Genomic DNA, 26,939 nt, shown 5'->3' with positions numbered 1-26,939 from the left:
AACTTTGTTCTCCTAACAGATAAAAGAGTTCTAAGCGAACCCAAAAGCCACCGTAAGTGCTCATTTCATGGCCATTTTTTTTTTCTGTTTGTTTCTTTGGTTTTGTTCTGTTACATCTGTGGTTGGGCTCCTCAACAGCTGGGCAAGGACAGGGTGGGAAGAGGGAGCAACTAAAGCCCACCCCAAAACTCCTGTGTACTCCTCAGGATTGTCTCTGTTAGGATGTGAGGGCTGATCATGAACCTGAGCTGCACAAATCTAGTGTTTCTGGGATCCTTGGTGCTCAGGTGAAGTTGGCATGAGCTGTGGCCAGGTGTCCTCCAAAGGTTTGAGGGCTTCACCTCCATCTCATTCTCTGGCATCGCTCTTGACTTCTTGCTCTTAGAAAACACCCTCCATCCTCCTGCCAGCCTTCCCAGCAGGCCCAGTACTCATCTTCCCCTTCGTGCCTGAGTTGGTGGTAGGCTTTGGGGAGCACTGGTGGGTCTTGACGTGCATTTCTCATGCTCCTTTTTTCACCTCCACTTCTTTAATCCCTCCCAGTGCTGGAGGCCACAGGTGACGTGGCCCTGTATGCCGGGCTAGTGGTGGCCATTTTCGTCTTCATCGTGATCCTCATGGCTGTGGGGGTGGTGGTGTACCGGAGGAGATGCCGGGATTTTGACACGGACATCACGGACTCATCAGCTGCTCTCACTGGAGGATTCCACCCTGTCAACTTCAAGACCTCCCGGCACGGTGAGAGCCACAGCCCCGTTTTCCTGGGGGAATGTGCTGATTTCTGAGGGCTCCATGATGAGGGGAATCAGTGCAAAGCTTTGAGCAGCCTGGTCTAATGAAAGGTGTCCCTGCCTGTGGCAGAAGGGTTGGAACTAGGTAATCCTGAAAGTCCCTTCCAACCCAATCCATTTTAGGATTCTGTGATCTCCTCCACTCAAGGAGTACTTTCCCAACCCCTTGTTTCCTCCGCTGTCTTCATCCCACCTGTGTTTCTTCCTGCTCCCCCAGACAACTCCCAGCTGCTGCACCCCTCGATGCAGCCGGACCTGACGGCCAGTGCGGGGCTGTACCGCGGCCCCATGTACGCCCTGCAGGACTCCTCCGACAAGATCCCCATGACCAACTCGCCCCTGCTGGACCCCCTGCCCAACCTCAAGATCAAGGTGTACAACTCCTCCACTGCCTCCTCCTCGCCAGGGCTGCACGACGGCACGGACCTGCTGGGGGGGGGTCCCTGCCACCGGCACCTACCCGGGGGACACCGCCAGGGAGGGGAACTTCGGGAACGTGCGGAGCAAAGCCCTGGGCTCCCAGCACCTCCTTGGCTTGCCCCGGGAGCACGGCTACAGCGCCAGTGGCACGTTTGGCTACCTGGGGGGAAGGCTCACCGTGCCAGGCACTGGTAAGCCCCGAGCTGGGAGGGGGGACTGTTTGGCTTCTGAACGATCAAGGGGTTGCTCTTGTCCTAGAAAACTTGCCTGCTGTGAGCAGCCTTTTGCTGTCCCAAAGCTGGCTCAGGGAAGAAAGGCAAAAAGCCATTCCCAAGCCAGGCTTGGAAGGCTAGAGGTCACAGCCTCCTTGGGTTTCACTTGACCTTTCTCTGATATTGATCCAGGGCCAGCACCTTGCAAAAAGATCCAAAGATTAGGATTTTCATCCTCACACATTGGCCTGGCTCATCCCTGCAAGTGGTGTAGCTGTGGGCCATCCCAGAGAAGCTGTGGCTGACCCATCCCTGGAAGTGTCCAAGGCCAGGCTGGATGGGGCTCTGAGCAACCTCATCTAGTGAAAGGTTTTCCTGCCTGTGGCAAGGGGGTTGGAACAAAATGATCTTTAAGGTCCCTTCCAACCCAAAACGTTCCATGATTTTCTGATGTAGAAGTGTTTCTCTCTGGGCTGCCCTAGCTCCCTGCTGTCCTGGTGCGGTCTGGCCAGGGGGATGGGAGGGTGGTTTCTCCCTCTTTTTGTGACTAACAACACCTATGTGTTCCATTCCAGGGGTGAGCCTGCTGGTGCCCCACGGGGCCATCCCCCAGGGGAAGTTCTATGAGATGTACCTGGTCCTCAACAAGGCAGAGAGTGCCCTGTAAGTCACCCTGTGCCACCCCGATGTCTGCTCCTTGTTGGCCACCATGGAGTTCCCTTTCCAACCAGTGTCCCCTCTCCCTCCCCAGCCTGCCCTCCGAGGGCACGCAGACGGTGCTGAGCCCGGCAGTGACCTGTGGGCCCACTGGCTTGCTCCTGTGCCGCCCCGTCGTCCTGACCATTCCCCACTGTGCCGACGTCAGCTCCTCAGATTGGATTTACCAGCTGAAAACACAGTCCCACCAGGGAAACTGGGAGGTAAGGTGGGAACCCAGCCCAGCGGCCACCAGAGACCGTCACCCTTGAGGGACACAAGCCCTCGGGACCATGGGCTGACCCCCAGCCTTGATGTCCCATCTGTAGGAAGTTGTGACCCTGGATGAGGAGACCCTCAACACTCCCTGCTACTGCCAGCTGGAAGCCAAGTCCTGCCACATTTTGCTAGACCAGCTGGGCACCTATGTCTTCGTGGGAGAGTCCTACTCCAGGTCAGCCATCAAGAGGCTTCAGCTGGCCATCTTTGCCCCCACTGTTTGCACCTCCCTGGAGTACAGCCTCAAGGTCTACTGTTTGGAGGACACACCAGATGCTCTGAAGGTAAATATCACCTTCCCAAAGCTGTTTGTGCTGGCAGCAAGATGCTGCCTGGTGCCTCTAAGGGTGGCCTGGCTCCAGGGAGCAGACAACCTGATGCAACTGCCTGCAAAGTGACCACAGTGAAATAATAAGGTGTTTACTGCTTTCCCTGTCCTTCTGCGCCCTCTCCGAAGGAAACAATGAGGGTGTTGCTTGTCTCCTCTGCTGGAACCCCTTCCTGCAGGCATTCCATGAGAGGTTGGGCTGCCCATGGGTGGGTTTTCTCTCTGCTGCACAGAAAGTTGTGATTTACCTCAGTTTTCTATAGATCCTCTTATTCCTGCATGGATCTGTGTGTCTCCCCTCCTTCGGAGTGTTTTGTGGTATAGACACCATCCAGTGCAGCACAGGAAGCTGGAGTTTTGATGCTTTGGCTACCTGGACCACTGGTGTGGTGGCTGTGTGATTCCCTGTGACCTGTCCTGTGGATCCTGTCAGGATTGCTGTGGTGCCTCTACATGGGGATGTAGGCAGCACTCTGGCTCCCAGCTTTCTCCTAAAAGCTGCTGGTGTGATGGTGGGATGATGTTAAAGACAAATAGGGTGGCATCCTTCAAAGGAGTCCCTGACCCTTGTGTTGGACCTTTGCATTCTCTGAGGAGTACAGAGACATTTACGGATGCTCACATTATAAAATTCAAGTTTTAGGTGAGGCTGGTGCATGAGATGAGTTGGCAAGTTCTGTTGCTGTGGCAAAAGCTGCTCTCTATGGCTTGTTGTTGCTGCTCGCTCTTCTTGGCAGCTCCTCTCCCTGCTCCATGCCTGGCTTTGGGCATGGAGGTGGGCAGAGGAGCAGCCCCTGCCCTTCTCCTGGGTCTTCATGCTGCCTGTCCTGCTGCCCACAGGAGGTGCTGGAGCTGGAGAGAACACTGGGAGGGTACCTGCTGGAGGAGCCCAAGCCCCTGCCCTTCAAGGACAGCTACCACAACCTGCGTCTCTCCATCCACGACATCCCCCACGCCCTGTGGAGGAGCAAGCTGCTGGCCAAGTACCAGGTGAGGGGCTGAGGGGGCTCAGAATGGCAGCACCATCTTCAGCCACTGTGGGGTCCTGCTGGGGTCCCTCGTGGGGTGGTGAGATCTCCCAAGGGGTGGTGAGGAGGTGAGATCTCCCAAGGGAGCTGCTGGAGCCTTGGCTGAGCCCATGCTTTGGTGGCCTGCAGGAAATCCCCTTCTATCACATCTGGAGCGGCAGCCAGCGAGCCCTGCACTGCACCTTCACCCTGGAGAGGTACAACCAGGCCTCCACCGAGCTCACCTGCAAGATCTGCGTCCGGCAGGTGGAAGGGGAAGGGCAGATCTTCCAGCTGCACATCACGCTGGGAGAGGTGAGCGCTGGGGCGGTGGGGGGATCACAGTGAGGGGACACGCTCAGGTATTTCAGCTCTGTGCTGCAACATCTCTCCCTGTCCTTCCCCTTGCAGCACTCCAGCTCCTTCGACACCCTCCGCTCCCACCACAGTGGTGCCACCCCCACCACCCAGGTGGGACCCTATGCCTTCAAAATCCCCCTCTCCATCCGGCAGAAGATCTGCAACAGCCTGGATGCTCCCAGCTCCAGGGGAAACGACTGGAGACTTCTCGCCCAGAAGCTCTCCATGGACCGGTGGGTGTCCCTGTGCTTTGTTTTCCACTGCTGTGCCTCAGGCAGGGGGGCTTCACTCTGTGCTCCGTCTGTGGTGCAGGCCCCAGTGAGGTTATGTCCAGCTCAATAGGTACAACCAAAAATATGGATATAGTTCTGCATAGTTATATCCATCTCTATCCATGGATACAGTTTTAAACTGAAAGAGGAAAGCTTTAAATGAGGTATTGAGAAGAAACTCTTCCCTGTGAGGGTGGGGAGGCCCTGGCACAGATTGCCCAGAGAAGCTGTGGCTGCCCCATCCCTGGAAGTATCCAAGACCAGGTTGGATGGGGCTTGGAGCAACCTGGTCTAGTGGAAGGTGTCCCTGCCCATGGCAGGGGGTTGGAATGAGATGATCTTTAAGGTCTCTTCCAACCCAAACCATTCTGAGATCCATCTGTGGGTCTCTTGGCACTTGGAATGGCCCTGGGACCCAGGCAGTCCTGTTCCTCCTTGGGTTCACCCTTAGGACTGAAGGGAGGGAGGGTAATATCAGCAAAACAAAGCTTACACTGCTTTTGCATGAACGTCAGCTCTGTGTAAAAGTTGAAGATGGCATCTTGAGGGCTTTGGCATTTGTGTTATGGCATTCTTGCCACGGTTCATGTTGCAAACAGGTTTGCTGTTCTGGCATCCTCCCTCCTTCCATCCCCGAAGGGCACCACACCAACCTCTGCTTCTCCTCCTCAGGTATCTGAACTACTTTGCCACCAAAGCCAGCCCCACCGGGGTGCTCCTGGACTTGTGGGAAGCCGAGCACCAGGACGATGGTGACCTCAACACCCTGGCCAGTGCCTTAGAGGAGATGGGCAAGAGCGAGATGCTGGTGGTCATGGCCACGGAGGGGGACTGCTGATGATGCTCCCACAGCTGGTGGGCGAGGAGGACAAAACAGGGGGTGAGGAGGGGTCCTTCCCCAACAGCTGGGGGGGCGAGGCACGTCCATCCTGAGCAAGGAAGGGCGGAGGCCGTCACTCCTCCTCCCTCCCACATCACTGTCAGCCTTAGAGACCCGTCCTCAGCGTTTACAAGCAATCCAAGTGTTATGCAGCATTCCTCTTCCTCCTCCTCATGGCACGGGGAGGAATTAGGGCTTCTTGAGTCGGGATGGGGGCTTTCCTTTTCCTTCTTCTTTTGGGTTCCCCTCCTCCTCCTTTAATAGCATTTCTGCGTTGAAGAGGCGAGTTCAATCCAGGCGAACGGCTTAACTCCTGTCAAAGGCTTCAGGCAGCTTAACGAGGCAAATAAGAGAGAAAAAAAAAAGGAAAAAAAAAAAATTTTTTTAGGAAACCCAAATAATTTATTATCCGGTTTTTTGGATGTTTCCTTTTTAAAAAAAAAAAAAAAAAAAAAAAAAAAAAAAAGGCAGATTTAATAATTTTTTTTTTTTTTTTTTGGTGTGTGAGAGCAAGAGCATTGCTGTGGTCAGGGTGGCAGAGAGATTTCAATGGACACACTTTTGTAGGGAAAAGTGTGTGATCCAAGTCAAGCAAAACATGTTTACATGTCCTGGGACCCCCAGGGAGTCCGTAGGGTGAAGTGCCTCTCCGCCCCTCTGGTTCAGGGCCAGCTCAGACCCTTCCCAAGGTTTTTTCCCTTGCAAACTCCCCTTTCCCTGGCTGCAGTGCCCAGCGGACTGAGGGACTCCCTTCCACCTGTGAGGAGGGATGAGGGATGCTGCCCTGTAATTGGGGTTCAGGGTGGGGAGAGTGCATCCTGATATGGGTATTTTTAATGAATTCTTCCCTGGCATCGTTTGGGGGAGCTTTTTAGGATGACTGCGCCTTCATTTGTGTAACTTCAGTACAAACCAAAGATTTCAGTCCTGCACCAACCTACGGACCCCAAGGCCAAAGTGGGGGGTGTTTTAAACCCAGCAGGATTTTTCAGTGAACACTCCAAACCTGGGCCCAGGGGTCAGAGGGAGGTGAGGAGTGGCTTGTGGAAGGATCCAGGGAGAGCAGAGGGCTGATGGGCTGGGATGTAGCCTCATCTTGGGTCCATGTGCTCATCCCCGGTTTTTGATGCAGTATTTCAGGAGGGATTCAGGGAGGAATACCTCAGTGTCCCCAAGTTGTGAGCCAGGCTGAGCATTTCCACATGAGGGACAGCATCGTGAGCAGTGATCAAGTTTCCATCCCTCATTGCAGCTCCTGTTTTTCCCTTTAACAGGCTTTTTGTAACGATGGGGAAGTTGTGGAGTGAATGGAAAGTAATCAAGGAGTAGGCAGGAACCAGGTTCCTCACACAGATACGGTGTCTTGATGAAGGTAAAAATTTAGGTTGCCTGCAGATAGAAATAGTTACTCAGAGAGTGCTGTATCTTAGAAGTTTGTCTATTTTAAAGAAAAAAAATAGAGGAAGGGGGTGGTAAGCTCAGGATTAGGCTAGGTCACACCGCAAGGCTGTGGATTCTCCGTCAGTGGAAGTATTAGGAGCAGGTCCTGCTTTGGGCTGCAACATGCGGTGTCCTGGCTGCAGAGCCCTGGCCCAGTGCCACGAGGTGCCTGTGTCATCCCACAGTGTGCTGGGGACTGGAGCACGCTCAGGGAGCCCTGGAGAGCATCACCTGCACAGGGCAGCTCGGGGAGAGCTTTCAGTATTGCTGGGGCACGAAAGGATTCCTCTGGGCAGCTCTTGGAGCCAGGATGGAACATGTAGAGCCACCCCCTGTTGTGTTTAAGGATCTTTGGGCTTGTTGCTGGGTTTTCGAGGCTGTGGGAGAGAAGGGATCTTTTCCACTTGTGCCGGATGGGAAGACTGCTGCTGGGTGAGCTCCTGTGTCACAAGGGAAGGGTTATATCCATCCTGTAGCTTGCATTTGAGCATTTCTGAGACCCCATCTCTGAGCTAAGGAGGAATGAGCAAATTTGGAAAGAAATGAAGACTTGATGGATAAAACCAACTGCTAGTGGTTTGGAGGGCTCCTTTCTCACTTCCATGGTGTTCTCTGTGAGATGAGATACTCCTTCAGGTTGCCTCTGAATCTCTCTCGCTTCCATTCTCGCTGTCTCTCGTTTATGGATCACTGCACCAGCACGTGTGTCTGTCCATCTGTTCGTCCATCCGTCCCGCCCGCGGGTGCCTCTGGCTCCATCCCCATCCATTGCATTCATCTTCCCTTTCCCTTTGGCAGGCAGCAGCCGCCCAGCCCAGTTATGTTTGGGGAGGTTCTCCCCATTCTCCAGACCAGGGAACCTGTACTGGGAGTGGGGCAGGAGTGAGGCAGGGTTTGCCCCCCACCCTGGTCCCCTGAGCACCTGTGCCCCTCTTCCATGGGTGCAGCTCCCACACCTCCCGCCACACCCAGGGGTTTCTCCAGCCAGGCCTTTTGGCAAAGGCAGCCCCGTGGTCCATGTTGTGCTGGCAGTGTCCATCTCTTGCTCCACAGTCTGTTTCCATATTTATATGTCCAGGGGATGGGCCTGGTGGCATCCTCTGAAACCGTGTCTGTTTATTCTGTAAACTAAAGAACTGTAAATAAAGTTTAGCATTCCTATTGTAACAAATTAATTTTTATGCAATAAATTATATTTCCTAGTCTAATAAAAAAAAAAAGAAAAAGAAACAATCTGCTCCTTTCCTTTTCATCACTCACTGCTGGTTCCTGCGGGGTTTAGCACCTGCAGGGATTCAGCTCTGGCAGCATTGGCAGTGTGGGGATCCCTGTGAGCATCCCTCCAATCTGTTTTTGGCTAGGATGCCACAGGCGTGCCAGTGGGAGGATGTTGCTGTCGGAGTCCCTGATGGAGATGAGCTGGAGATGGATTGATGGATTGTTTTGGACCCGCTTGGGTTATTGCAAGGTGGGAGCCGAGTGCTACAGCCGAGTCTCTTCTCTAAGTCACCTTCTCCAGCAGTTAATTCCCTTCCCCAAGGGATATCCTGCAGAAAACAATGCCCTTTCCAGCAGTGACCAGGACCAGGGTGGCTAATTTGGGAAGGGGGAATAGAGCACGGAGCTGCAATCTGCAGCTTGGACATCCTGTCCTCCAGCATCCCCCTTTGCTTCCTGCCTTGCTTAGGGACTAACGCTGCTCCTCTGCTTCAATTCTGAAGCCAGAAGGGTTTGCAGGGGAACACGAGGGTCCTGCTGAGCCTGCCTGGGCCACTCACTTCATCCAGCTCGTCGGGACCAGGTGCCACCAGGAGATGGCATGGTTGTCCCTGCTCTGGGCAGGCATGGGGATTCTGCAACTAGTGAAAGAAAAGGGGAGGGAAGTGCTGCCCTGACACCGCAGCACTTACAATGTAGCCGTGCAAAAGTGCCAAACTCTCCCAGCTGGGCTTTCCAGCTCCGGATAGGGTGCTGAGGCAAATGCCTTCTCAGGAGAGGTAAGCTATTCAAAGAATCATAGAATGGTCTGGATTGGAAGGGACTTTAAAGATCAGCTTGTTCCTCCCCCCTGCCATGGGCAGGGACACCTTCCACTATCCCAGGTTGCTCCAAGCCCCGTCCAACCTGGCCTTGGACACTTCCAGGGATCCAGGGGCAGCCACAGCTTCTCTGGGCAACCTGTGTCAGGGCCTCACCACCTGCACAACCAAGAAATTTCTTTCTAATATTCAAACTAACCCTGCCCATTGTCAGTTTAAAGCCATTCTCCCTTGTCCCTTTCTTTACACCTGAATTCCTTTAACCTCAATCTCCCAAGTTGCTTTCCTTGGGCACCTTTTCCACTAAACCATTTCTCCAAGGGCCCAAATCCATGAATAGCTTTGACCGACTGGTGCCTGATTTCATCGGTTGTTCCCTTATGGAAATACCCAGCTTTCTCGATCCCCTTAAAATTCAGCTGATACCTTGACCCCAGTCCCCATGACAGGTTCAAAATCGACAGCTGTCCCATTGCTAAGCATTGACAGATTTATTCTGCAGGAGAGAGGACATGCAGGAGCAGCAGAGCAGCACAGGGGTGTCCCTAAAACCTGCCCCCAGCCCGTGTGGGGGGCTGTGTTGCTGTGCAGGGTCTCTCGGGTGTGGGTAATGTTGTCTGGAGGGGCCATGGTGGCTCTGGCCCAGCATGGTCTGGCTTTGTCCCCCCTGCTGGGCTGTCACAGTCCCTTGTGCTGATGTGATCCAAGGCTCTGCTCCAGCAGTGGGTTTTCTGACGTGATGGATGGCAGCAGGTCAGAAATATCAGGCAAATCCCTCAGAGCTGATGAGCTACTGACTCGGATAGGCCGTGCCATCTCCTCAGGTGCTTTCCCAGGCTGGCATGTCAATGCAGATGAAAATCCCAAGGAGAAACCACTGGAGAGAAACCCGTGCGCTCCTCTCGAGCCTTTCCATTTCAGCACATCGCCAGTGGGTGCATTTGGTTGCGTGCTTCTGCTTGTTTTGCTCAGAAAAGAGGGAAAAAACATGGGAGCCTGCGTGTGTCTGAGGTTATTTTGACATCGGGGTGGCCAAGGCCACCTGACCTGCTCTCTTCACAGGCTCACAGGCTGGAGCTGTGTGGTGGCCAGCTGTGCTTGCACTGGTGCTACTGGGAGATATGTGGGTCCCTCTGCATTTCTCCCACAGGCAGCTGCAGGTGGAAAAAAATCCAGACTAGACCATTTTGGGGTCTTCTGCAGAAAAGTGGAGAGCATTTTGCTTTGATGAAGAAAGGTTGGAAGAAGGTTGGAAGAGACACAGGTTGGTTATCTTTACCTTAGGGACTGGAGGTGGGGAAGGCTAAAGGCAAACAGCTGGCAACAGGAAACAGACGATGTAAAACTCCTCTAATGTATTTGCCACACAAATACAAATGAATTGGCAAAGCCTGTCTGATGGTTACAGTGGGGTTACAGAAAAACTGGGGCCCCGCCAGTTTATTATTTCCCTGCGTGGCTGAGGAGCCAAACACATTTTTGGGGAAAGAAAAAGGGAAAGAAGAGCTGATGATGATTTCCTTTCCAGTCACACTGTGCTCTCAAGGTGAGCATTAAAGTGTAGTTTGAAGAAAATTGAGGACTTTACAGTGAAATTCATCCTGATGGGGTGTTGCAGGAAGCACAGTGAGTAAAGGAGGATCTCGGGTAAGGGATCCCAAATCTGATACAATATGTTCCCCATTCCACAAAAAAAAAATCAAGCCAGGCTGTGATTAACACTGATTTTCACAGAATCCCAGAATGGATTGTGTTAGAAGGGACCTTAAAGCTCATCTGATTTCAACACCTGCCATGGGCAGGGACACCTTCCGTTAGCCCAGGTTGCTCCAAGCCCTATCCAGCCTGGCCTTGGGAACTTCCAGGGATCCAGGGGCAGCCACAGCTTCTCTGGGCAACCTGTGCCAGGGCCTCCCTACCAACACAGGGAAGAATTCCTTCCCAATATCCCATCTATCCCTGCCCTCTGTCAGTGGGAAGCTATTCTCCCTTGTCCTGTCCCTCTTGTCCCAAGTCCCTCTCTAGCTCTTCTGGAGCCCCTTTAGGCACTGGAAGGGGCTCTCAGGTCTCCCTGAATCCCTCTCCAGGTGAACACCTCCAGCTCCCCCAGCCTGGCTCCAGAGCAGGGGGCTCCGGCCCTCGGAGCAAATCCGTGGCCTCCTCCTGCCTCGCTCCAGCAGCTCCACATCCTTCCTGTGCTGGAGACCCAGACCTGGACACAGATGGGTGTCACCTGCCCAGAACAGAAAGGCAGAATTTGGGGCGGGGAGGGGGCGGGACCAACCCTTGAGTGGGCGGGGCCAGGACAGGGAGGCCACACCCCCATCTGAGCCGGGGCGTGGCCATCACGAAGGGGGCGTGTCTAATCAGGAGTGGGCGTGGTCAAGATGTGGGGGCGTGACCAACCTGTTATGGGGCGGGGCGGGGCTGTGCGGGGCCGGAGGCGATGGTGGAGCCGTGTGAGACCCCTGTGAGTTCTGCGGGAATGGATGGAGGGAGGGATGCATGGCTCGGTGGCTGGGTGGAGGAGCGGGCGGCTGGAGGGCGGGATGTGTCGTTTCATGCTCCAGAAATTTCCTTTTTTTTTTTTAATTTTTTATTTTTTTTCCAAACCCCGGCATTTCCGCCTCCCCCGCGCTCTGCTCTGCTCTCCTCTGCCCTGCCCTCCTGGGCGGGGGTTTCGCTGACGCCGCTCGGGGTCGGTGCCGATCGCTCGGTGGGTCCCGCTGCCCCTGCCAAGCCTCCTGCTGCCTTCCCGGGCCCTCTTCCAGAGCCGGGTGACGTTGTTGTGTCTTTATGAGTCATTTCGCTCAGCCCGGCTGACGTCGCGTTTAGTTTACGAGCCGCCCTGCACAGCCCGGGTGATGCCGTAGTAGTTTACAGGTCGTTTCGGAAAGCCCGGCGGTGTTACTACGAGTTTACACCTTGCTCTGCGGAGCCCCGCGGCGCTGTTGGTTCGCCGGCTGTTGGTTTTTTTGGAGCCTCTCATGAGCTCGCTGAGGTTTCCTGCTCCTGCAAGGCCGAGGGCACGGGTTAATTATTAATTATGGGCGGAAATGTGGGTGCTGCTTTTTCCAAGTCTTTCCATCCCCATGCCGAGCCAGTTCAGCTCACTCATGCAGCACTGGGGTGCTCAGGCCCTGGCACAGGTTGCACAGAGGAGCCGTGGCTGCCCCATCCCTGGAAGTGTCCAAGGCCAGGTTGGAGCAACCTGGTCTAGTGGAAGGTGTCCCTGCCTGTGGCAGGGGCTTTGGAATGAGATGACCTTCCAAATCCCATCCAACCCAAACCACTCTGTGATCCCATGATTTGCTGGGGCCAGAGGAGGATGGAGCCCACACACAGCAGCCTGTGGGCAGCGGTTTGTAACCCTGCTGTGATCACACCCTCGTGGGTGGTTGTTTTTGCAGTGTGCCAGCACAATGCACCCGGCAGCCGGCAGCGTCCCCCCAGACCAGGAGCCCCTGATCGAGGAGCCCCTGGGGAACAGGTACAGCCAGCCCAAGCCAAGCGACCACTTCCATGGGGCCTACGTTATCTTCTTCCTACTGGGCATCGGGTCCCTCCTGCCCTGGAATTTTTTCATCACGGCAAAGCACTACTGGATGTACAAGCTGCAGAACTGCTCAGACAAAGCCGGCCCAGCGGGGCAGGCAGCGTCGGACCTGCGGGTGAGTGTCCTGCTTCCAAGGCAGGGAGAAAAAGCTGCTTCCCTTCCTAACTTGCTCTTTTTCTCCCTCCACCTCCCCAGAAGGTGAGTGAACATGTCCTGGGGTCTCACCTGCTGCAAACCAGAGGTAGAGGTTTATTTGGGGAGCACAAATAGTAGCGAGAAAGATGCTTAAAACCACTTTGGGGGGCTGTCTTCTGCCTGCATTTGGAGTGGTAAGTTTTAAGGTGTGTCTAAAAAATTGGGCTAAGGCTGCCTTTCATAGGGCAATTTCTGCAGTGCAAAGTAAAGATATCTTTGTGGTGGGTTGTTTTTTTGATAATCTTTTTTTTTTTTTTTTTTTTTTGTCCTTCAAGATCTGGCAGGTGTGACACGAATATCTCCTTGCAGCAATAAACATCTGGCTTCTGGCATATGGGGTGAGGAGCTTGTCACGGGGCAATTGATGAGACAGCCTTGGGGTGGCACGTTTATGGCCTCCCTCTTTCTCCCCAAAAAAGCTGCCTTCTCTTGCTCCTCCTGCCACAGCAGGATTACTTCCCTGTGGCCCCCTGGCAAAGCTATGGCTTTGTTTCTTGGTGGATGGAAAAAGTGTTGGAGTGTTGAGGCTGCATTCCATCCTCCTCCTGAGGCCGAGCTTGTTCAGGTGGTTTGGGCACTTTTTGTTTTCATATAAACAGAGCCAGGTGTGACGCCCACGTTTGCCCTCTGATTTCTCACCCCAGTACACCCACAACTCTTTTAATTTTAATAATTATTAAGCCAGCTGCATTTTTGGTGAGGAGGAAGCAGAGTGCTCCTACCAGGATGCTGAAGTACAGGTCTGCTGGTGTAAATCGCAGTACTGAGTGGATTAAACTGATGGAGCCCAAGCCCCTGCACTGCCTGAAGACCAAAGCTGTCTGCCCCTGTGCTAGTGAGGGTGGTCAGGGAGGGGTGATGCATGCACAGAGGGGGTGAAGTGTGCTCTGCCACCACGTGGCATGGTGTTCTCCCACATTCTCTGCATCCCACCCACTGCTCATTGCTTCTACATCACACTGGTCTGAGGCAATTCTTGAAAAAGCTGGTTTTAGGTAGGGTAAGTATCCCTATGTGTCTTCTGGCAGAGCTGCATTCCTGGTCAAATCAGCCATTGCTTTGTTGAAAAGGTTTTTCTCCTCTTTCTCCATGGCCACGGGATGATGCTTTTTCCTCCCTCTCGTGAAAAGCCCTCTCGTGGCTTTTCCTGCAGTTGAGCCTGATGAAAATTAAACCAGTCAGCCCCATTTCTGCCCTGGGATGGTGAGTCCTGGGGCTGCAGCAGGAGGGTTTACCTGCCTACAGAGCTTGATTCTGGAAAGGTGCCTCTCTTCCTGGCTCCAGCCTGCTCCTGTCTCCAAACCTGCTCGCTGCTTCCAATTTCATGCTCTGTGCTCCAGGTAACACTCCAGTGCCTTCAGCCACCGCCATGGACCTGGATTCCTTTTCCAGCCTGGCAGGAGCCCAGCTGCCAAGTCCAGGCTGGAGCAGAATAAAAACTACTTTGCAAAAGCATCTTGTGACTAATTTGCCACCGTGATGCTTTGTTCTTGTTTGGGGTTTTTTTAAGGCAGTGTGCTTGGAGGTGCTGTAGTTAATATGAGCTTAAACACTGACATTATGTGCCTCAGCTCCATGGCTGAGGGATAACACCTTCCCCCAGGAGAGGTGGAGCTGGGAGGAAGATGCCAGGTTTGCTTTGGGGTTTATTATTATTTGGGCTCAGCAGAAAGGGAGAAGAACTAGGTATAACCTGCACTGCCAGAAATGTGCTCTGAAAGTGTCTGTGATGAGCGGGAATATGCACACAGGGAGAAGAGTTACCACTGGAGATGGATTAAAACCGACGAGCAGGAGAGATGATTATGGAGCCTGATATTTTCCATTGGTCCAGACAAGGATTAAATTTGCCACCCACCATTCTGCTGCTGCATTAAAAACATTTAATGTTTGCCCAATTTTCTTCTCACTGCTGGTGTGAGCCCATTTGTTGGGAATGAATGAATGCTTCTTGGGGATGCTCAAAACACAGCATCTCTGCTGGGTTACTTTGAGTACACTTCTGCTTGGTGCAAAGTGTTACAAAGTTATTTTTCCTCCCCAAAAGCAAAGGAAAATTAACTTGGAAGTACACTGAGTATCCCCTGGATGGTTTGGGGGTTTGTTTCAAGTAGGTTGGTAAATGAGTTGTAGCCAGCATTTTGCTTTGTGTTTCCTCCTGTAATTCATCGTGGGGCTGTGGAGCTTTGAGCCTCCTGCTTGGCCAAGCCGGTGCTGTAAGCACAAGCATTTGTGTCTGTCTATCTGGACCCTCTAGGAGTGATTATTACATTTCCTGTTGCTTATAGTGAACCTTCTGATAGGGAAGGATAGATGAATGTGCTTGTAAACTGACTAAAATGATACAAAGCTGTAAAAAAAAAAAACCAATACAACATGCAGAGAAAATGCGCCAAGTGCCTTCTCGTGCTTGGACATGATGGGCCCTGTCTCTGTAGCTGCATAACTGCAGAAAATGAAAGCCTATATGGTAGGGATACATAGGTCATCGTCTTCTTTGTGATCCTTGTCCTACCTGCTTGCTGAGATTCCTGCAGAAAAAAAAATGGGATTAAGCACCTCGAGGGGAGGAGAGGGAGCAGGCACGCTTTGACACATAAAGTGGATTGAAAATGTGTTTGACTGCAATCTTGGCCAAGAAATCTCTCTCTCTGTGCTGTGGTTATTGCTTTCTGTGTTCCCAGCCTGACCTCTGGGCTGGTGGGGATTCACTGGAGCTGCTGCCAACCTGCTCAGATGATGTACAAGTCCGTGGAGTTAATGGGTGTGGAGTCTGAATAGAGTTTCTCTACAAGTTTTGTGTGTGCAGAGAGGGAGAATGGGAGGGAAAGTCATGTCCCTGTGTCCCTGCTCAGGCTGCTTTGGCATGAGCTTGTTCTCACATGTGGTGTCCTGGTTGTTCCCATCTTGGGCTTTCGAGGCAGTTGGCTAATCTTAAATCAGGACACAAAAGCATTAATATTATTAAAACCAGCCCTCAAGGACAAGAAAACAGTCAGGGAGTTTCTCCAAAATGCTGGAGCCAGCAGGAGAAATCCAGCCCTCCTTATTTCAGGTGCTGCCCCATGGGGTCAGTGTGGTGGTATGGCAGGTATTTCCTTCCCCTTTTTTCCTTCTGAATTTGTGTCCCTAATTTCCTGAAATAGCCCAGGGCTATGAGAAGATGAACTCCAGTATTCCCATGGCCTGTTGCCCTGAATAGTTTGCAACATGTGCTACAATACAACGAGGTGGACACCTACACCATAACTCCCTATTTAGGACCTGAAATTCATGTGTTGTTCTTCCCCTCCCCACCCAGTCTTTTTTACTTTGTTTTTAATTTTTTTTCTTCTGGCAGGACTATTTTGAGAGCTACATCTCCATTGCTTCCACTGTGCCCTCGGTGCTGTGCCTGATTGGAAACTTCTTGCTTGTCAACAGGTAAGTGTTGCTCTGATCCTAGGTCCCCAAGCCGTGGCTCTCCCTGGCTTTGCTCCTGCCTTTCTCTGGCTTCAGTCTTGATTCTCAGCTCAGCCTGCCCTTCCCTCAGGGGGAGGCCACAGGGCATCCTGAGCTCAGCCTCCCTGTGCAGCCAAAATTCCCCCCTGCCACCTCTGCCCGAGTTGCAGCTGGCTGAGATGAAGCAGGGTGAAGCACCTTGCTCCCCACCACAGCACCCAGGCCTGCAGTTGGCTTGAGTAAATCAGTTCCTAATAAATTCCTTGGTTAATTGCTTGGAAACAAGTTTTCCCTCTTAGAAATACCCTTGTCACCAGGGGACCGGCTGACAGAAGCCATGCTCATTCAGGCAGGAGTGATGCCTTATCCTCGTCTTACCAGCCCCCTGAACTGGGTTAAGAAATGGACCATCTGCACCTTGTTGCAAGCTTGGCTTAAATCTACAAGGACCTCATCCCTTCATTTGTACCCTTCCTTAACCCAGATCAGGTTTCCAGGCATGTGTTTGTGTGCCTAATCTGCAGATCTCGGTTGCTGGACTGGCTCTCTGCCTCTCTCCACTTCCTCATTGCTTTGTATTCCTCATCTCCCCCCACCTCTGTTTATTTTCTTCCCTCCCTCTGGCGGCAGAGGAGTTGCTGTCCCCCCTGTTGCACCTTCATGTTGCAGTTTAAAGGCAGGAGTGTGCTGTCCCCCATTGTCCCCAGGGTGCCTGCCAGCGTGCGGATCCTGTCCTCCCTCTTTGTCATGCTGGCCATGTTCCTGGTGATCACGGTGCTGGTGAAGGTGGACACCTCAGCCTGGACCACCCCCTTCTTCGCCCTCACCGTGGGCTGCGTGGCCGTGGTCAGCAGCGCCTCCACCATCTTCTCCAGCAGCATCTTTGGGCTCAGCAGCTGCTTCCCCATGAGGAACTTGCAGGCCCTGATCTCAGGTGGGTGACCCCTGGCCCTGCCAGGATCATGCACTTGGGCTTCCCCCTGGTTTTCTCTCTGTCTCTCTCCTGCATCTGGGGTTTTGTCACACGGGGTTTATTTTAGAAACTTGGCTTTGCCTAATGATAAAGGGAAGTTGCTGAAAGAGAAACACACTTGGTCACATGAGCTTTGGTTTCTGTAAATACCCATAAACTGACCCTGGATATTTGCTGGGTGCAGGGAGAAAGGGGGAAGGAGATGACATCCCTCTGCTTTGCTATTTCCAGCAGAGGGATCTTCAACTTTGCCTTGTCTCCTCCTTTCTTTTTAGCATTTCCATGCATTTCCATGAGTGATGAGGGGCAGGTTGGGAGCTGTGAATGATGAGCTCCCTGGAGCTTTGATAACATTATAAATGTGCTGTGGAACGGTTGACAAACCAAGAGGGGAAGGGGAAAAACTCAGGATGGAGAGATTTTTCCTGGGGCCATGACAGGAATGTTTTGATGAGTTTATCCCAGAGGGGGAAAGCACCACATTCCTGAGATGACATTCCTGCTGCTGGTGGCTTGAATTCCCATCTGCCGGAGTGCAGAAGGGAGGTGATGATGTGTGTGCCAGTGGAAAGATAGGTTTAGGCTTTGGAAAGGGTTTCTACTTTCTCTGCAGGACTTGGGACATGCAAGCTCAGCAGATTGGTCCCATCCTGACCCATGTGTGTGCTGTGGCTGTGTTGGAAGGGGATGCAGGATGGGACCCACAGACACCCATGTTGCAGTGAGATGTGGAAATAGAGGTGATGTGTGCAGCTGCTCCCTGAGCCGGGTTTGGGGACCAGCATGAGGGGCAGGGGGTGAGCTCTGTACCCCAGGGAGCTGTGCGTGTTGGAAGGTGTGAGTAAGAGGAGGATGCTGGTTCTGGGTTCCCCCTCCTGTTCTCTGTCCCTCACCTGTGCCCTCCTGGGTTGGTCTGGCTCAACGCTCCATCTGCTCCCACACACAGGCCAGGCCATGGGCGGCACCATCAGCGCCGTGGCCTCTGTGATAGACCTGGCAGCAGCAGCCGATGTCACCGACAGCGCCCTGGCCTATTTCCTCACTGCTGACATCTTCATCGTGGTCTGCATCATGGTGTACCTGCTGCTGCCCAGGCTCGAGTACTCCAGGTGTGTGCGCCCGCTGCCAGGGCATCCCGTGGGCACGGGAGGGTTTGCTGCTGTCAGTGCCGAGCAGGATTCCTGGGGGGATCCGTGGGATGCTCTCTGTGCTGATCCCTGTCCTGTCACCCCTCAGCATCCCAGTGGGAGCGCTCCGGCGCCTCCAGCCACGCTTCCCCATTTCACTGAAACCAGAGATCGAAACTGGGTTTCTGGCTGAGTTTCTGCCAAGCTTTCTCAGGGGCACCAAGTGCTGATTCCGGAGCTCCCAAAATCTGTGGAGTCAGCTGAGAGCTGTGATCTGGAGGCAGCCAGCCAGGCCCCCACAGGGCATCTGTCTCTGCCACATCCTGCACTGTGACCCGTTGGTCTCGTTGGTGCTTGTAACCCTCAAAACCCCCTGCCCCCCAAATGCCTTCATCCCCTCTGTGAACCATCAAGGGTGTAATGGGATCCCCACAGTGAGGAAAAGGGGGTGATGGGTCTCTGAGGGTTTCATCTCTCTGTATGAGGTGGGAGCTAGAGGTGGGATGGAATCACTGGGTCCAGCGGGCATCCCTGCATCACCAGCTTCTCTCCTACTCTCTCTCCAAATCTCAGTTTGTATTCCCCTCACACACTGCCTAATAGCCTCTCTCCTTCTCTTTCTCCAGGTATTACCTGAGCAGCCAGAAGGAGAGCCCATCTCTGGCCACTGTGCCACCCGACAGCTCCGCAGAGGACAAGGCAGAGCCGGGAGGCACCACAAATTCCTCCTGCCTCACAAAAACCACTGGCATCCCCCCACTCCGCCCCATCCTGCAGAAGACCGCCCTCCTTGGCTTCTGCCTCTTCTACGTCTTCTTCATCTCCATCATCATCTTCCCTTCCCTCTCCTCCAACATTGAGTCAGTGAGCAAGGCCTCGGGAAGCCTGTGGAGCACCAAGTACTTTGTGCCACTCACCAGTTTCCTCCTGTACAACTTTGCCGACTGGTGTGGGAGGCAGATCACAGCCTGGATCCAGGTGCCTGGCCCCAAGAGCAAGTTGCTGCCTGCCCTCGTCCTCCTCAGAACCATCTTCCTCCCTCTCTTCATCCTCAGCAACTACCAGCCCCGCGCTCACATCCGGAAAGTGCTGTTCGACCAAGACATCTACCCGGTGGTCTTCACGGCACTGCTGGGGCTGAGCAATGGCTACCTGGGGACACTGGTCATGGTCTACGGCCCCAAAATTGTGCCCAGAGAGCTGGCCGAGGCAGCAGGGGTGGTGATGACGTTCTACCTCATGCTGGGGCTGGCTGTGGGGTCTGCCTGCGCCGTTTTCGTGGTCCACCTTGTATAGAGAGGCAGCTGGGGCAGGAGGATTCCCTCAGTTTGTGGTGCTGCTGTTGGATATTCAGGGGATTTTTTTCCCCCAAAAAAGTCAGGCATGCCATGGTTTTGAGGCAGGCTGCCTGTCTTGGGAGGGGGGTGGTTGCATCCAGGGGGATGCAGAGGGAAAGTCTCCCTTCTGGGAAGGGGTGTCCCCTGTGCTTGGGGACGTCCCAACGGACATGTCACTCTCCAGCTTAATGGAGCAAAGAGACCAAAAAAGGTTCATCCTTGCCAGGGAGCTCAGGGAAGCACCAGAGGCCCTCACCCCAGTGCCAGTGAGTGGCTTGTTGGGGCCACCACTCTGGTTTTAAGCTGAGCCCAGGACTTTTGGGTTTTGCTACCTCGCTGTTACAAGTTCAGCCCTGCAAGGGTTGGGTGGTCTCGGGAGGGATCCCCCATCACTGAGCTGTGATGGTGGTGCTGAGCTAAAAGGGATTTGAGCCCTGGAGCACCTTAACACAACTCTGGGAGCAGATAGCAGCCGTGACAGGGATCAAGGCACCGTTTTGCACAGATTTCATACAGTCATTCCAAAAAAAAAAAAAGACATATATAAGGGAAACTTTTCCACTTGGGACTCTTGCTTGCTTTAATTTTTTTCAGGTAAAATGTAATTGAGGGATCATCCACATCCCAGCAAGGTGCTGTCAGTGCTGGAGCTGTATGTTGTGGCCAACCTGAGAGCATTTCTCCTGCTGTGACTGTGGGGTGGTGGTTGTGGACACCATCTTACCTGTCTGACCTCCAAGGAAAGTGAAATGCTGAGTGGTCCTAGCCTGATGTTTTTAAGGTGGCTTTAGTCTGTATTAAGAGAGGTCTATGGAAGGCAGGGAGAGGTATGAGAGGGGCTCTGGTGTGATGTTCTCAGCAGAAATCTGGTTAATTCATGTAGACAAACAGCATATGGTCTCCAGATGTTTTCAGAGGGGTGAGCTACTGTGACACCCAAAAATACAGACCACCCAAAGAGGACTGGCTTTTAAAGTCACTTAAACTCCCATATGCTAGTGCAGCCTGGCCTAAATCCAATTATTGTATTTATTTTCTTAAATTGGCTGGATTTATGGTCTAGGAGAGGTGAACTGATAAGCAAAGGTGTGATGGCAGAGCTTTACATTGCAGTGATGCCTGAGGGGTGCTGTCTATGGAAAATACTTTCTTTAAGACTCGGTTATTAGCAGATGTTCTAGTAGTGGGATGTTCTCTCATCATCTCCTGCTTGTAGTAGTGGTGGAGCTCCTGGTTGGGGTTGCCAGGCATTTCCATGCTGGGCTGGATGTGGGGCTTTGCTGGGAGAACAACAGGATTTAGGGTGGTTATTGCTACGGGGTGACATGTAGGATTGGTGGACATTGGGGTTTTTTATAATAACCCTTTCCACCATTTAGTTTGGGCCTGTTGGCAATACCCACACAGAGCTTTGCTTTATGGCTGATTTTTATTCAAACATAAAATCCAGACACAAGTGGAAAATGTACCGGGCATGTGGCAATGAGGAGCAGCTTTATGGCACATGGCTGGGCACGTGTGGGCTCTTAATCCTGTCCCTTTGGTGGGTTTGGAGCCCTTCAGCCCCCACCACTTGGCTAGGGACTGCCCTGACCCAGGTGAAGGTCCATCCAAGGGCTGAGGGTAGAGATGCTGGGTGCTGCTCAGGAGGTCAGTGTTCCCATCGCCTCCCTGGGCACTGGAGTAATGCAGTAGTTGGTTAAAAAGCCCAAACCAACTTTGTGTTGGCAACCAAAAAGTCCCTTTGTGGCCTTTATGCGTCCCACGTGAGACCCTGCCCTGTGCTCTGCTCCCCCCAGCTTGTATGTTTTCCTCCTATCCAAGGAATAATGAGATTCTGCTTGTTTTCTCACTGCTTTGCATTTCTGCTCCTCCTCTCCTTCGTGTTACAGACCAAATACCTCTTGAGGCAGAACTTAATTGTGTGATACCGTTGCTAATAAAAATAATTCTCGATCCTGTGCAAGTGTTGGTGTCTGGAGTGATTTCTCTTGGAGATGCACTGATGCACGCAGTTTTAGCTGGCATTTTTCCTTCTGGTCATCCCTCTCTCCCAGCCTAGATTGCAAACTCTGAGAAATCACTGGCAAGGGCCAGGTGAAGGAGCTACAGAAGAATTCCTTTGAGAGCCTGGTTGTTCTAATTGAACATCACCAAATGACACACAGGTAGGTGTGGAGAGTATTCTCATGGCAGGGGGAAGTGAGCAAAAAGGGAATTTATCCTTTGGTTTTTGGTGGTATTCAGTTCAGGAAGGTTAGAGAAATGAGGGGAAAAATCAAATGGGGCAAGAATCAGCTCTGTGTATAAAGCAGGGAGTGCTGGTGGGAGTGCCATGGGATGGGGGTGTATGGTGCCAGGAGCCTGAGCCATGAGCCTCTCGGTGATCCCCCTGCAAAAGAGGATGAGTAATTTATAGGGAATGGCATATAACAACAGAGAAGTAATTACACTATCTGAGTGAAGTCACATCTGCTGCTCAGTGTGGGCTATATCGAGTTGCTCAAGGTAACGAAAAGCGGGATGAGGAGGGAAACAGTGGTGGTGGAATGGAGGATGGTCTATCTTGGGTACACCAGTCAAACTGCAGCCACAACTTATGCTTTCATGGTCTTCCTTACCTGCCAAAAGTGCATTCCCGGGCTTTATTCCTTCGATTAACACCATCCCCTCAGCTGCTGGAGAGAGACTAGCAGGGTTGTAGATGTTTTCCCCATCTCCAAGCCAAGGGAGGTGGGCGGTGCCAGCAGGCCAGGGAAGGGCCACATGCTCTGCAGGGCTTGGCTCCATCTCCTCCGTGGCTGTAAAATGAGCCGTGCAGGCATTGCAGAATTCATGAGGGTGAGCCCGCGATGTGGAAGTGAATCAAAGACAGGCACGTATCCCTGCACTCGGGGCCGGCATCGCTGGCATTCCCACCAGGAGGATGGAGAGCCCCAGTGCTGCAGAGGGCTGGCAGCCCAGCACGGTGGGAATGCTGTCCCTGCCCCATGCCGCCTTTTCCAGCAGCCTTTGGAGTTAAATCCAAGTGGCTGAGGGGAGATGAAAGCTGGGAACTGGCAAAGCAGCAGCAGCAAGGCAGGAGGGCATGGGGAGCAGGAGGGGAATGGATGAAAGGGCAGAAAGCGGAGGGGACGCATCTGCGGCAGCTTCAGCTCAAAGGAGACCCACTGAGCCTAGGCCTGACCTCTTTTTGTCCTCTCTCATCTCTGTGGTGCCAGCTACCCCTCCCTGCTTCACAGCTGGAGCAGTTAAGTGTTGGTATTTGGGGCTTTAAAGCAAACAAATGTGCTGGAGGAGGAAAGGGAATTTTTGCTTTGGAGAGATACTCATTTCCCATTATTGCAAGTGGCTTTCCCTCATTCTCTCTCATGTCCAAAGCCTTGTCCAGCCTCTCCTCACTCAGTGGAGTGCCCCACAGGGTAGAAATGCTGCCCCTGTGACACCAGGCTTTGCATTGCAGAGGCTTTGGGGCAGTGCTGTTACCCTTTGGGAGGGGGGAAGCGCCTCTGAAACAACCTCATTATCCTTCAGCATCACCTTGGTGGTGGCCAAAGAGAGGATCTGCTGCCTCCTGGCTGTTCCATTGCACGTGTTTTGGGGCAGGACTCATCCTTTCAGTGTTTGGACAGGACGCACTGCAGGTCAAAAGTGGGATTGCCTTTGCTGGACTGACTGTGGGAATGGGGACTACTGGTGATACGTGGGAAGCCTGTGCAGAGCTGTCACCCCAGAGTAGAGCAGGTGATGCTCTCTGATGCCTCTGCAGCCATGGCAAAGGTATTGTCAAGGTAATTTAGCTCTTGGCACTTTTTCCTCTTTGTTAGGGAAGCATCTTCCTGGAGATGGACATGTGACTCAAGGGCTTGAAATCCTTGGGTGATGAGGCATCGGAACAGATTGCCCAGAGAAGCTGTGGCTTCCCCATCGTTGGAAGTGTTCAAGGCCAGGAGCAGCCTGGTCTAGTGGAAAGTGTCCCTGCCCATGGCAGGGGGTTGGAACAACATAATCTTTAAGTTTACTTCCAACCCAAACCATTCCATGATTCTACGAAATGTGAGTGGTCATCCTCTTCAGCAGGGGCTTTGGGGAGGGTCACCATCCCCAGCAGATGAGCTGAGCTGGATCCTGACCCTCTCTAGGTGCCCCAGAGGAAAAAAACCCTTGGCTTTGAAACCTTGCCAGCCAGCTGCAGGCTTGCCCGGCTGCTGTTCTCCTTTTACATGTTTTATGGAGTAATTTGTACTATATTTACACAGCAGTGATAAACAGTTTTTAAAATGGAAGCAAAGAAAACGCTGTTGGATGAATTGTTACAAAAAAGCCCTGTTTGCCATTCCAGCAGGGGGAAAAAAAAGGGATAAAAATCACCGTCCTAGGGACATGCTGTTCGTCAGATCTGGGTATTTTTTCCCTTGATTTGTGTGCCTAATGTGAGCAGAAGAAGTCGCAGATGCATGCTGAATTCTGCAGGGAACATATGCATGCATTTAAATCATTTACAGCATTTACTGGTGCAATTGTAAAGCACATTATTTTTCTGCATTTGTAATTAGGCTCCAAACAGATGGTGAAGGACTGTAGCTCCTGATTAGACAGGCTTGTGCTCTGTTGGACGGCACTGCGAGAACAAACTGAGATGAGAAACTTTTCCTCCTAATTTATCACGCCGTGGCGGGGGAGTGGAGGAGCTGGGGCTGGCTGAGCATGAATTCCAGCGTGCCTGGAGCAGGCTGGGCAAAGCTGAACAAGCCATCCCCCTGCCATCCCTGCATGCTGTGTGCAGACCCCCCCTCCCAGCTCATCCTCTATCCCGGATTTTGTGACCACCCCCCCTCACTCTGCACTGCACAGCTTGGGGGACCGGCAGCGCAGGAGGGAGTGTCTGCTGTGACAAATGCTTTCAATATGAAGCAGTCGGTTGGGGGGCACCCAAGGGGCTTTGAAGCAGGAGCAGCCCTGGGCTTGTGGCTGCCTGGCATTAACTCCACTCTTCAGCATCGCCTTCTCTTTGCCGCCCTGGCGAGCCCTTGGTGTGGTGAGGCAGGTAGAGCTCTGCTGGGGCAACCTTGGGAGCTTCCCGTTGAATATTCATCTCCAGGACCTGGCTCCTGTTTTAACTGCATCACCTTGGAGACCTCTCAGACTCGTTTTTGCCCTTAAACAGCACCAAAAGCCCTTCATGGCCAAAGTGCAAGTACCTCCACGCTGAGTTCTGGGGGCCGTTGCACACACCCTCCCTCCAGCTGGGCAGGAGTCACCCCTCACTATAGTCACCCCACTGCCCTGTACTCACACTTCATCACAGGTGTGTGAACCCAGCTACAATGGATTGAATGAGAGGCAGCTGGAAGAGCAGAGCATGGCAGAAGAGTATAACGTCAGGCCGAGCAGCTCAGGTAGACCCATGGGGCTGGAAGTGGTGACACTGGGCAAGTAGCAGAGGAGCCCTCCAGGATTTCCTTGAGGCAACAGTGTGACCAAATTTCTTTTGTGTCCCCTTTTCTGGTTCCCCCCAAGTTGTGGACATGGTGGTCACCTTCTCTTGAGTTTTTATCTTGCTACTCCACTGGGTTACCAGCAAGGATAAACACAGGTGTGCCCAAGAGTTGGCCAGGAGGGAGGTCATCTTCTACCTGGCACAGCCCTCTGATGCTCCCTGACCCCAAAGAGAGAACAACCTGGACACACAGCTCAGAGTCCACACTGCAGGGAAGGTGACCCAGAAGGGGGGATGATGGCAGGGGACAGGAGCCTGAGGGGGGGACATGTGGAGGGCTGTGCCTGTAGAAGGAGGCTGTGCCTGCACATGGATTCTCTGTGCCTGTAGATGGCACCTTTTCCTCTGCTGAGGAACAAAGAATAGACCGAGCGGAAGAAAGAAACCCGAGCAGGTTAAGGTAGGGCTCAAAGCTAAGAGAAAGATGCCTTAGTGTGTGGTGTGAAGAGACTCAGGGTAGTTATCTCCCAGCCCCCAAAGCTGCCCCCTCTCACTGTCGCTGCCCTCGATCCAGGTCACCTGGATCAGCGCTGAATCCTCGTTACCTCGGAGTTTACTAACATTCCCCATCAGTAGGAAATTGCATCAAGGGCTGTTTCAAAAGCCAATGAAAAGCGCTTCCAGCTGCACGGAGAGTTGGTACAAAGGGGTTTTTTGCCCTCACTAACCATTTCTGGATGTAACAAGCCCAGCCTGGGGCCACAGGGTGCTCTCAGTGCCCTTGGCAGGGGACAGGTCCTGCTGGCTCTGACTTGGGTTGCAAAGGGAGACGATGCATTCTGCAAACAGGCTGCTCCGGGCTCTGCAATGGGCAGAGCTTCCGAGCTTCAGCCAGGTCCTGCAAGGCTTTTTGAGGCTCACACTTTGATCCCTCTTGCCATGTGTTACCACCATGTGTAGTCCCCACTGCCCTGTCCCAGCTGGGGCTGGTTTATCCAGGGGTAGCTCACCTGGACCCACCTGTAAACGTGAGCTGGTGAATGATGCTACAGAATTAGGCATGTGCTACAAAGGTGTGCCCAGCTATCACCCTTCCTGTTGTCTCCAGATGCACTATCACCTTACAAAGATGCAATCTGAAACCCAGTACTTTTAAAGGGGAAAAAAGACCCCCAAAACCAAAACCAGCTGCTTTTTCAGCGCTTTTCTTCTCCAGAGAGAGAAATCCAGCAATCCCTTAACTTTGTTCAGCTTTCTCACCAGCCTCCTCCACTCATAAATTCCTAAACAAACAACATGATCCTAATATTGGCCTTAAAATTCTGTGTGAAATGGACCTGGAAATTAATTTCACACCGGAAAAGCCAGCTCACTGTCAGCCACAGCACAGGTGGTCAAAAAGAAAACTCTGCGACTGCTGCACAAATTAATTCTGTGACACGGGCAAGAGGGTAGCACCGGGAGGAGCTGCCCCCTCATGCCACCATCCCAACCCACCCCACGACATGGCATGCTGGAAGGCTGTGGGAGATGGAGGATACCAGCATCCCTGTGGGGCTTGTGGTCTGAGGGACACAAAACCACTTTGCATCCCAAAAAGTAGAAGAAGTGGGGGGGCATGGGCTGCATGTGCTGAGCATAAAACCCTCCTGCACTTTTGCACAGGTTTTATTTACTGGGGAAAAAAATAAGGGATGGCAATTTGGGGAAGCACATCAAGGGATCCTTGTGGGAGACTGCTGGGAAAAAGGAAGCGTGAGGAAATGACTGATGGCACAGTATTGCACGGGCTGGTTGTCAGGCAGCTGATGTCCGTGCTGACCCTGGATTCCATGGCCGTACATGGTCCATGGCAAGCAGAAATAATTCAATACCTTGGTGGGGCAGGATTTTCACGTGTCCATATTTCACCCTCTTTCCATGTGATATTTCATCTATTTAGAGACAAACAGTGATCCCACCGCTCACAGCAGAAGGGCTGGGGAAGGCAGAGAGGGGAGTGATACACCATGGGGAGAGCTGGATGCAGGAATGTTCCGTGGTTAGATGGAAAATGAGCAGGGGAGAAGCCCTGCAGTACAATTTCAAGGTTGAGTGAGTGGTGCCAGGAGGCTGTGAAAGGCTCTGCCGAGCTGCTCTGTGTTTG

General features: G+C 52.8%; 2 protein-coding genes across 3 annotated transcripts in view; both read left to right on the top strand.

Annotated features, from left to right (window-relative positions):
* UNC5B (unc-5 netrin receptor B) overlaps window positions 1-7,852 on the top strand; it is a 53,413-nt gene extending 45,561 nt beyond the window's left edge. The window contains 11 exon segments of the mRNA XM_027661038.1: window positions 20-52; window positions 544-738; window positions 1,009-1,223; window positions 1,225-1,402; window positions 1,999-2,086; window positions 2,175-2,343; window positions 2,449-2,682; window positions 3,567-3,716; window positions 3,884-4,048; window positions 4,145-4,326; window positions 5,038-7,852. Of these exon segments, the coding sequence (XP_027516839.1) occupies window positions 20-52; window positions 544-738; window positions 1,009-1,223; window positions 1,225-1,402; window positions 1,999-2,086; window positions 2,175-2,343; window positions 2,449-2,682; window positions 3,567-3,716; window positions 3,884-4,048; window positions 4,145-4,326; window positions 5,038-5,203 (1,775 nt within the window). The 3' untranslated portion in view covers window positions 5,204-7,852.
* A 3,304-nt stretch (window positions 7,853-11,156) lies between these two features.
* Window positions 11,157-21,313, top strand: SLC29A3 (solute carrier family 29 member 3). Of its 2 annotated transcripts, none has more exons than XM_027661042.1 (6): window positions 11,157-11,194; window positions 12,135-12,395; window positions 15,816-15,898; window positions 16,624-16,850; window positions 17,836-17,998; window positions 18,643-21,313. In XM_027661042.1, exons 1-6 carry the CDS (start codon window positions 11,171-11,173, stop codon window positions 19,310-19,312), a joined length of 1,428 nt encoding a protein of 475 aa, XP_027516843.1. In that variant the 5' UTR covers window positions 11,157-11,170; the 3' UTR covers window positions 19,313-21,313. The 2 variants fall into 2 exon arrangements, with proteins under 2 accessions (XP_027516843.1, XP_027516844.1); XM_027661043.1 differs by having other exon boundaries at window positions 11,160-11,194; window positions 12,119-12,395.
* The last annotated feature ends 5,626 nt before the right edge of the window (window positions 21,314-26,939 follow it).

Source organism: Corapipo altera, unplaced genomic scaffold, assembly GCF_003945725.1.
Source record: "Corapipo altera isolate COAL_440 unplaced genomic scaffold, ASM394572v1 133, whole genome shotgun sequence".
Classification (NCBI taxonomy): Eukaryota; Metazoa; Chordata; class Aves; order Passeriformes; family Pipridae; genus Corapipo; species Corapipo altera.
This window is presented reverse-complemented; position numbering and strand designations above follow the sequence as displayed.